The sequence below is a fragment of the Sus scrofa genome, chromosome 11 (assembly GCF_054392235.1).
Source record: "Sus scrofa isolate SSC_HxYL_T2T_F1_AM1 chromosome 11, Sscrofa_HxYL_maternal_Yorkshire_Landrace_v2.0, whole genome shotgun sequence".
NCBI classification, from domain to species: Eukaryota; Metazoa; Chordata; class Mammalia; order Artiodactyla; family Suidae; genus Sus; species Sus scrofa.
This window is the reverse complement of record NC_139393.1, coordinates 16,483,724-16,494,341: the sequence shown is the minus strand read 5'-3', so window position 1 is coordinate 16,494,341 and position 10,618 is coordinate 16,483,724. Positions and strand designations below refer to the sequence as shown.

Sequence of the window (10,618 nt, the reverse complement as noted above, 5' to 3'; positions counted from 1 at the left end):
AAGCAAAGTATCAGCACTTTGCTTTGAATGCCACCTGTGGAGGCAAGTTCCTATTTCTAATCCCATTGTTAGAAAAAGTGCTCATTATTGCCTAATGCAAAGCTGTGTGTTACATTCATGGATTAGTTCCTGTGGCGTGCTAGGCCAAAGGAGCGTTTTCTGTGACTCTGAGAATCACAGGAGCAGACACATCAGGCAGACACATCATAGCCACTCGTTATGTCGCCATCTCAGTTTCCTGAAAGATGGGCTCCTCCCTGGTTTGGGGCCCCAGGCCATGCCAGAGCAGCCCAAAGCTTGTCCACACCAGCCTCCACGCCCCCCTTACAGACCATGCTTTTATCCCTGGATAAAAGGGAAGGGGGCAGACAAGCAATTCCCATGCAGTTTGTGGCTTGAAGGTACTAGGAAAAGAGCCCCAAAGGCAGTGATGCATTCCCTCCCTCTCTCCCTCTCTCTCCCCACCCCACCCCACCGCAAGTTTTAAATGAAATTGTGTCAACTGAGATAAGTAATAATACCTAAGGACTTCATCTACTCAAGAACCCTGGACCTTTCTCTTCCTGGATTTTAACCACACCGTCTTTCTCAGTCTCTCAGGCTTGTGTATCTGCAAGCCCTCTCCACCCGAAATGTTCTGTCGTCAGTAAAATATTGTACCTTCCTTAAGACTCAACTTTCACAAAGATCACCCTTTTCTTGGCCTTCACAAACCAGCCGACTTCGGAAACAGGCGCGTCTCTCACATTGTTCACAGTGTGGTAGATATTTCCATGCCATCCATTACCTGCGAAGCGGCCGGCGTCAGCCTCCATCACTAGCAGTGTGTCCGCAGGCCTCCCTGCCGCCTCAGCCTCACCTGCGCTCTGTCTGGTACCCACCTGCCCGCAGCGGCTCTCCCTGCAGCAGCTCACACCTGCACACCTGCTCGAGGACCCAACCCCCAAAGTGATGTGAATTCCCTCAGACTGCAGAAGACAATGGTGGCTTCCCCTCAAAGTCAACACAAACATAATCTTGCTAAAAGTTGGAGGGAAAAAAGAACTCCAAAGCCAAGAAAAGCTATGTGAAGGTGCATTTTATTGCCCACAGGATAGTAATGTGAGCCTCCGGAAGAGCTGTCAGAAGACAAAGACTCTTGTCAGGTAAAGCTAAGCGCCAGCTCGTTGCCTACAAAGCCACTGGTCCTTCCTACCTAACTTTTCATCACTTGTCAACCGATCACATTAAAGAAAATGACCCCACTTTCCTCAGAAGTTCAAGTCTTTTGTTAACGGCATTTGGAACAGGCTGGAACAAAGCAAATCAGCTTCTGAAAAGGCTCAGACACGCTCCCAATTCCCTCTCCAAGTTATTTTTATCCCCTTCCTGCATTTCATGTCTGAAAAATTCCACAGGGGACCGGTTATGTTCTTAAAAATAAACGACATACCAAACTCTCCGCTGTTGGCAGAAAAGGAGCTATTTGTTAGCTGTGTGGCTGCCAAAACACTCATTAAAGTTGCCGGCGCTTGATGCCGCCACTGTTTTCTACTTTCTGGAAGGCCGTCAATCACCATCCCGAGGCCATCTGAGGAGAATGAATTCGTGAAGAGAAAAGTGCTTCTTCATTTGAATCTTTATAAAATCACAGACTGTGAGACTCTTGGCCATAACCTAATCCCGCCCCTCATTTTATTAGTAGAGAAACTGGGAGATGGAACAGGTTAGTGACTTATTGTCAGGATGTATTGCCAATGGGCAGGAGCGTCATTGCTTGCTGTATAAACCGGCTATTTTGGTGTGTTGAAACCTCTCTTCTATCGCCTGTTTGAAATTAGGTTTCCCCTCTTACTGTCTCATTGGCTTAGGGTGGATTCAAGTGTATTATATTTGCCACCCCTTCTTACAAGTTTGATGATATATTTTGTAATAGCATAAATAGGAGTGAATTCACACACTTTTAATTACTAATTTCAGAGAGATACATACAGACTTCAACTTATGAGGAGTATAAATCTGAGCTCTCCCCCAGCCCGTGTTATCCAGAAGAACATAGGAAATAAGCAATAAAAATCTCCACCACCTGGAAGATAACACCCAGATGTTGCTGGGACTCTGTCGAGGCAAGACTGTGCCAGAAGCTCAAATGTAAAAGAACTTAGGTTGAAAATACCATCAAATCCTAAACACTCCGAACACTGAAATAGCACATTGGCATACAAAGCAATTTTATATGCATCTTTGCACTATTAACTCTCGAAATCTTGTGAGGTAGCTAATATTTCATTTCTGATTTTACTAACAAAAAAACAACCCTCCAAGAAATTGCAGGGGGATTATTAGGCTAGCACAGGAGGGCAAATGAAGCCACCTGCTCCTCCTTGGGAGGAAGGTGACAGCCTGGATGGTTCCTCCTTCACATTCTCGCAGCTGCAGTGGTCAACTGTCTAGAATAATTAGGAGGCAAGTCTGCAGAGGTAGGGGAGGAACCAAAACAATATCTCTGAAAGGTATTTGATACAGGTGTATAGGGACTGCACTGAAAAGGGAGAACTATGACATCAGGGTGAGCACCAGCACTTGGGGGTGAACACAGCTGCCTTCAGGGCTTTGCTCCCCACTAGCTGACAATTTATGCCACTGATGTGAGCTTCACCCTCGGGCACCGTGGAGCAGGTGGAGGTGACATCGGCCATGGCCATCATCTGCAGCAGAGTCTGTGGAGCCTCAGCATCCCACTGTCTCCGGTTCTCAGCAGCAGCAGCATCCTGAACGAAGAACTCTGGGTCTAAGGAAAGAACTCGTTAATCTCAAAGCAGCCAAAGTGTGACTAACCGTACCAAACAGTTCTTAGGAAACCTGAAGTCCATCAACTGGTACCTTCAAAAACAGAGAAGTCACCACCTTCATTCTTTTTTTTTTTTTTTTTTTTTTTTGTCTCTTTGCTTTTTAGGGCCACACCTGCAGCATATGGAGATTCCCAGGCTAGGGGTCCAATCAGAGCTATAGCCGCCGGCCTACACCAGAGCCACAGCAATGTCAGATCCAAGCTGCATCTGCGACCTACACCACAGCTCACGGTAATGCCGGATCCTGAACCCACTGAGCGAGGCCAGGAACAAACCCACAACCCCATGATTCCCAGTCAGATTCATTTCTGCTGAGCCACGATGGGAACTCCAGCACCCTCATTCTAGTGCAGGTTGCTATGGACTGAATGTGGGCCCCCCAAATTCACACGTGGAAACCTAATTCCTAACACAGTGGTGTTGGGAAAGGGGGCTGTGGGGGAGGTGACTGGGTTATGAGGGCGTGAAAAACAGACCCCAGAGAGCCCCTCACCCTTCCCCGTAAGTGACGACACAGCAAAAAAAATGGCATCAGGACCTCACCAGACCCTGAACCTGTCAGCCCCATCATCTGGGACTTGCCAGCCTCCAGACCTGTGAGAAAGAAGTGCTGTTTACAAGCCGTCCAGTTTACAGTATTTACAGTGGCCTGATTTAACTGAGACATAGATCATCACTTACAGGACTGAAATTATACACAGGTTTAAAATTGTTTTACTTTTTTTTGGCCATGGCTGCAGCAGGTGAAAGGTCCCATGCCAGGGATGGAACCATGCCACAGCAGTGATGACGCTGGATCCCTACGCCTCTAGGCCACCAGGGAATTTCCTCACTTTTATTATTAACATTTGATTGACTAGCCAATATATTTAATGCTAAAGAAATACTAACAGCACAAATGGGCAAATTCTTGAGGCATTTATGAGAACTTTAGTCAGTTTCCACGGAAATGCAACTGTTCTATTACCTTAATTTAAAAAAATAACTTGTATTATCACTTTTCTTTGTTTATTACTATGTTTCATTACAGGAAATTTGGAGAGCAGGTAAGGAGACAAAAACAAAAATTATAACCCCACTGGCCAGAGACTATTAAACTTTCAAATTTTGCTTTTCCTTCCTGCATTTTGAAACAAAAAATGGGCCAAGCACTACACACATTTTCATAACCTGCTTTTTTCAGTTAGCAACATTTCATATCTGGATTATTAAATATTGTTCCATACCACCATTTTTAAAGCAAACATGGTATTGTTTTGTGGACATACGTTAACTATTTTTTTACTGAATTTTTAGGTTTTTTACTATTATAAACAAGATAATGAACTAATCTGTAGCTGTTTTTTTTGGACATTATGATTATTTTCCCTAGATAAACTGTTGAAAATGACAATTCTAGGGACTAGGATTATTTGCTTTACCAAAGCCTTTCATTGTTAAAGTTGAATCTATACTAATTTATTGTCATTTTTCCCATGTATTTTGCATAGCTAATTTTCCCCTATCCCCCAAAAAAGACTCACTTATAATTTCTTTTCCAATATATGACTTCATTTTTTACATATAATGTCCTTGATTTCATTTTGGAATTTGCTTTGTTGTAACATTATACAGGGTCTGATTTCCCGATTTATCCCAAATTGTTAACCAGTTGCCCCTAGAGCATTTATTTGAGCATTTATCCTTGCCCACTGATTTATAATGCGACTTGTAGCATATGCTAAATTATGACACATACCAGAGTTTCTTTCTAAACTTTTTCTTTTTCATTATTTTATACTGGTGCTAGTATCTCTCATATTTTTAATGACTATAATTTATGTCATATAGTTTGATGGTTGGGTAACTGTTCTTCTTTTCTAAAATTTTTGGCCAGTTAAGAATCTCCAAGATTCTCCAATCTGCCAAGATCTCCTCACAGCAGGAAAAAAAAACCTGCGGTGCTTTTGATTGAAACTGCCAAAACTCCATGTTTATTTGGAATGAATATTTCCAATATAGAACGGTATTATTTCTCTCCATTTAGTCAAGTGGTCTTACATACCTCAGCAAAGTTTCACAGTTTCCTTCATGTGCTCTGTATGATTCTTATCAAGTTTATTCCTAAGTTGTCTGTACACACACACACACACACAAACACACACGCTGTTGTTACTGTAAATGAGGTTTGAAGACGAACTGGGGGAACTATCTGCAATATGAATTTCATGCAAATGTTCCATTTAAATCAGTCTAATAAAGAAAAAAAACAGGAGTTCCCACTGTGGCTCCATGGTAACGAACCCAACTACCATCCATGAGGATGCAGGTTTGATCCCTGGCCTCCCTCAGTGGGTTAAGAACCCAGGGTTACGATGAGCTGTGGGGTAGGTCACAGATGCAGCTCTGATCTGCACTAGCCTGGGAACCTCCATATGCTGCAGGTGCAGCCCTAAAAAGAAAAGAAAATAATAATTTTAAAAATAAAATAGAAGATTAAAAAAAAACATACATGCCATTTTCAGTAGAAAAATGGATAAAGGTTATGAGCACATAATTCACAAGAGAAACACAGATGTCAATAAACACAGGAAATTGTTCAGCCTGACTGATAATTACAGGAACCTAGTTTAAATTAAAAGATCATTTTCCTTATCAAACTAATGAAGGAGTTTTTTATTTATTTTATTTTATTTTGTCTTTTTGCCTTTTCTAGGGCTGCTCCCACGGCATATGGAGGTTCCCAGGCTAGGGGTCCAATCGGAGCTGTAGCCACTGGCCTACACCAGAGCCACAGCAACGCAGGATCCGAGCCGCATCTGCAACCTACACCACAGCTCACGGCAACGCCGGATCATTAACCCACTGAGCAAGGGCAGGGACCGAACCCACAACCTCATGGTTCCTAGTCGGATTCGTTAACCACTGAGCCACGACGGGAACTCCAGTTTTTTTAATCTAAAAAATGGCGGCCGTGTCTTTTGAGTCTTACAATCCACTCTCCTCTTCCCACCAAACTGTGGAAAGAATAACCCTACCTTTGAATTCACCCTCTCCACTGGAACTGCTTCCACTGAGGTCACCAAGGGTCCTGACAGCCACGTCCTGCAGCCATCATTCAGTCAGTCTGCCTCACTTGGCCTTTCTCTTCCAGTGACATTACCCAGCCCTGAGCCTCCTTCTAGAACGTTCTCTTCCCAAACTTGTCTAAACAACACTAGGGCCTGTCCTAAGCGCCATTTCCTTCACACTCCAGTCCCTCTGGTGTTTTCCACCACGACCGAGGTTAAGATACTGTGCGTATGCCAAGGAAGCCCCCACCTGCCCCGGGGCTTTGACCTCACTCAGCCAGCGCTTTCCAGACACCTTCGGCTGATGCTCATCCAGACCTAAACGCGCTGTGCTCCGGATGTAAGTCACTGTGTTGTCTCCACGGAGTTCCCTCGGCATGGTGTTTGGCCGGCAATAGCCTCGTCCATCTGACTTAGAACACTGGGGGCATCCTGGACCCTCTTCTCTCCCTCCACCCCCACACTCAGCGCTGCACACCTGGTGTCCATTCTCACTGCCCTGCCCGGGCCCGTACACCTGTCATTTCCCACCAGGACCAGTCTCCTCTCCTCCGTCCTGCCCCTGCACGCACCCTTCACACGGCAGCCAGCATGATCTTTCTCCATCACAAATAGCTTGTAATTCGCTTTGATGGAAAGTCATCACGTAGGACGGAGCCAAGCTCTCTGACATGCTGAGCTCTGTAGGAGAGGGTACCCTTCCCCGACCCTCCGGCCGGCTGGCCCTCAAACAAGGATTAGTACCGTGGGCTCAGAAAAGGTGTCCTGCGCCTCCTTGCTTTGTCTCATCACAATCCTGTGATTCTGAGGGCAGACCCAGGTTTCATTTCACCTCCGAGGTGCTTGCACCAAGCTCACTCTGGCAGAAGGGAGATTCTTTATTAGATGCCTGCTGAAGTGAATCATCGTTTTGCCAGGTGGAAATGAGCAAACTGTATGATTCCAAGGACAGAAAACTGAGCCACGCCAGGGTATATAAATGCTCACATAGATGCAAAGGAAGAAGGGGCTCCAGCAGGCTGCGTGGACCCCATCACGTGTGGAAGGAAAGAGGGGGCGATGGGCCAGGAAAGGGAGGTCACCACAGGATCAGGCCAGGCAGTGTAAAAGGTGATACGGTCTGCAATGGGCATTATCAAAACAAAATTTGAGGAGTTCCCTGGTGGCTCAGTGGGTTAAGGATCTGGCATTGCCACTACTGAGTCACCGCTATGCCATGGGTTAAATACCTGACCCAGGAAATTTTGCCTTTTTTTTTTAGGGCCACACCTGTAGCATATGGAAGTTCCCAGGCTAGGGGTCAAATCAGAGCTATAGCTGCCGGCCTACACCACAGCCACAGCAATGTGGGATCCGAGCCTCGTCTGCTACCTACACCACAGCTCATGGCAATGCCGGATCCTTAACCCAGTGAGCGAGGCCAGGGATCAAACCCAAATCTTCATGGACGCTAGTTGGGTTCGTTAACCACTGAGCCACGAAGACAACTCCAGGCCCAGGAAATTTTGTATGCCTCAGGTGCAAACCAAAAAAAGAATTTTTTTTGAATTATCTTTTTTTTTTAATTGGTCTTTTTTGGGCCACACCCGCAGCATATGCAAGTTCCCAGGCTAGGGGTCGAATCGGAGCTATGGCAGCTGGCCTACACCACAGCAACACTGGATCCAAGCTGTGTCTGCGATCTACACCACAGCTCACGGCAACCCTGGATCCTTAACCCACTGAGTGAGGCCAGGGATCGAACCTCACGGATCCTTGTCAGGTTCATTACCGCTGAGCCACGACGGGAACTGCCCCCCCAAAAAATTTTGAGTAGGATAATAATAATGTCCAGATAACTGTAGTAATTATTTAGAGAATGAATGGGAAATACGAGTGAAAGGGAAGACACTTAGGAGACTGAAGCAACTTAGCGAGGGGAGGGGAAAGGGAAAATGAGGGGAACAGCATACATTCAACTAAGCACCTAATAGATCAATTTTCACTTTAGTCCTCATGATAAGCCTGCGTGGCAAGAACTATTATCCTCATTCCTAAGCGGCAACTGTCATTCAGAGGCCTGAAGTCACTTGTGAACGGTCACAATCAGAAAGTGGCAACACCAGCTGGGGCTGGAACTCCCATCCATCTCCAAAGCCCGTGCATGTCCTACCACAGGCCCCGTGGAGACATGGCAGGGCAGAGGGAAGGAAGGAGGAGGGAGAGGAAGACTCGGGGGCATCACAGAGGAGAAACCCCACCCCCACCCCCACCCCCAAGGAACTCGGGGAGATGCGGGGCCAGGGGCCAGTGGAATCGCCAGAGGTGGGCAATTGAGAGAACTGGAGATGGACTGCTCGTAAATGAGTTCCTTCTCATCTGCAGCTTTCAGGGGACACGTACCTGCTCCTGGGCAACAGAGTTTTTCCAATGCTTTGTCTGTGTCATCTCCATGCTCCTTTATACCTGTGTATTCCTTAAACTTCAGGCTGTCCTCAAAGGTCAGAGTTTCATTCAGCACATCCATTGCCTAAAGCAATTCCATGGTTTCATGAGAAATAAACCATATGTGGGGGGGGGAGTTTAAAAATTATTTTGTGTTCCCAGTAAGAACATTTTACCAAGATATGTGGTATTCGATGCATGATTATTACTAGGGTTTTAAAACTGGAACTATGTGGGAACAAGACAGAAACAGGAATGTGTTTTTGAATTATCTTTGCTGCCTTCGATCTTACTCTCCTGCAGTTCCAGTCTACAGAACTCTCGAAGTTAGCTCATCGGTGCTCTGCTTTAAGCCTGAACATTCCCAATCAGGTCCCTAAAGCTGCTCTTAATATTCCATAATTGATAGTAAAATGATCATTCTGCTTCAAGCATATCAAAGCAGAGAATAACAAGGGGGAACACTTTATGAATTCCATTTTTTTTTCTAGGAGGCCAGCTTTGGCGCCTCACTTCCCAGAAGCCTTGTGGATGGACCAGTCCTCAGGTTCCAACCCAGACCCAGGTCCTCAGAGCTGCTCCCTCTGGTGCTCACAGCTCCAGCTTGGGGATACTTAGAGGCCTAATGATTAGCATATACATTGGGTCAAACCCCAGAGGATGAGTGAGCCCTAACGTAAACTATGGACTTGGAGTGATTACCCTGTGTCGATGTCAGTTCATCCATTGTGACAAATGTTCCACTCTGGCGGGGGATGCTGATCTGGTGAAAGCTGGGATGGGTCAGTGGGTGGGTGGGTGGGGGTAGCTATGTGGGAAATCTCTGCACCTTCTGCTCAATTTTGCCATGAACCTAAAACTGCTCTTAAACATGAAGCCTATGAAAACAAATTGCTCCTTCATCACATGCACACACACAATTCTGAATGAAATGACAACAAAGAAAAGTTTTGGAGTTCCCTTTGTGGCTCAGTGGTTAACAAACCTGACTAGGATCCATGAGCGTGCAGGTGCGATCCGCGGCCTCACTCAGTGGGTTAAGAATCTGGTGTTGCTGTGAGCTGTGGTATAGGTCACCGACGCAGCTAGGATCCAGAGTTGCTGTGGTTGTGGCGTGGGCCAGTGGCTGTAGCTCCAATTCGACCCCTAGCCTGGGAACTTGCATATGCTGCACTAAAAGCAGAAAGCAGCCCTAAAGAGCAAACAAAACAAAAAAACATAAAAGTTTTAAGCCAATAAAAAACATAAAAGAAACTGAGTATATAATAACATAAACACAGATATATACATGCTCATACTTAACTTTGGGTAATTTAAAAGCCAAATTCAGAGAAGGTGAAATGGAAACACAAATCAGTTGATTTTGTCAGCAGGTCTGGTAAAAAATTAGGATTCAAACAGATGTGGAAATCAAGTAATAAAATGAGGTGGAGTTTACTGTATTCATGCATCTACTGCTGGTTAAAGGAGAGCCCAAGTGCATAACTGATTTACCCAAAGATCAGTAAAAAGTTATCGATAACTAATCAAGACCTAAAATAAATGTGCACGGTTTCAGGATACCTGCTCATTTATTTTAGGTGAGTGTATTAGCTGTTGACCACATCTTATGTCTTCTATTTTAATCTGGATATAATTAAAAATTTCCTATTATGAGGGAAAAATAGCTCCTTTATAATACAAAAATAAATTAAAATGGAATAACCCATCTATGGGAACAATCTGAATTTTTAAAAAAAATGGAAAGATAAAAATACAGTTTGCAAGACTTGTCTCAACACCAGAGATTTTATTAGCATGAATTTTAGAAAATTTCATGAAACATGCTCTTAAGACACTCATTTTCACAGCAGAAATTGACACAACATTGTAAATCAGCTATATTTTAATTTAAAGAAAAAAATTTTTTTTCAGCTTTTTAGGGCCACATCCGTGGCCTATGGAGGTTCCTAGTCTAGGGGTTGAATCAGAGCTACAGCTGCCAGCCTATGCCACATCTGAGCTGAGTCTACAACCTACACCACAGCTCATGGCAACGCCAGATCCTTAACCCACTGAACGAGGCCAGAGATAGAACCTGAAACCTCATGGTTCTAGTCGGATTCGTTTCCGCTGCGCCACGACAGGAACTCCAAAAAAAAAGTTTGTTTAAAGACACTCATTTTCTCATCCCAAGTAATAGAAATTTTACTTATTGGCATACCTCTTCCTCTTGGAGGATGTTTTCATCAGAAATACATTTGTCTAAATTAATTTCAAATTTTACTCCTCTCTAGAAGAAAGCAAGGAAAAAAGTCTTAGTTTAGCAATCCA

General features: G+C 44.7%; 2 protein-coding genes across 8 annotated transcripts in view; both read right to left on the bottom strand.

Annotated features, from left to right (window-relative positions):
- CKAP2 (cytoskeleton associated protein 2) overlaps window positions 1–10,618 on the bottom strand; it is a 327,617-nt gene that overhangs the window by 227,614 nt on the left and 89,385 nt on the right. The gene's annotated exons all lie outside the window — the stretch shown is intronic.
- Window positions 1–10,618, bottom strand: part of NEK5 (NIMA related kinase 5) — a 60,977-nt gene that overhangs the window by 12,008 nt on the left and 38,351 nt on the right. For 5 of the 7 annotated variants that reach the window (XR_014819353.1, XR_014819352.1, XR_014819354.1 and 2 more), the window contains 4 exons: window positions 10,509–10,577; window positions 8,264–8,390; window positions 2,639–2,770; window positions 1,433–1,570 (listed from right to left, as the gene is read on the bottom strand). Coding sequence is in view for 4 of the 7 variants with exons in the window: in XM_084981606.1 (XP_084837732.1) it covers window positions 1,433–1,570; window positions 2,639–2,770; window positions 8,264–8,390; window positions 10,509–10,577 (466 nt within the window). In the remaining 3 variants the exon portion in view is untranslated. Of the gene's footprint in view, window positions 1–1,432; window positions 1,571–2,638; window positions 2,771–3,374; window positions 3,426–8,263; window positions 8,391–10,508; window positions 10,578–10,618 lie in introns of all 7 variants that reach the window. The other 2 variants (XM_084981605.1, XM_084981604.1) reach the window with 1 other exon arrangement.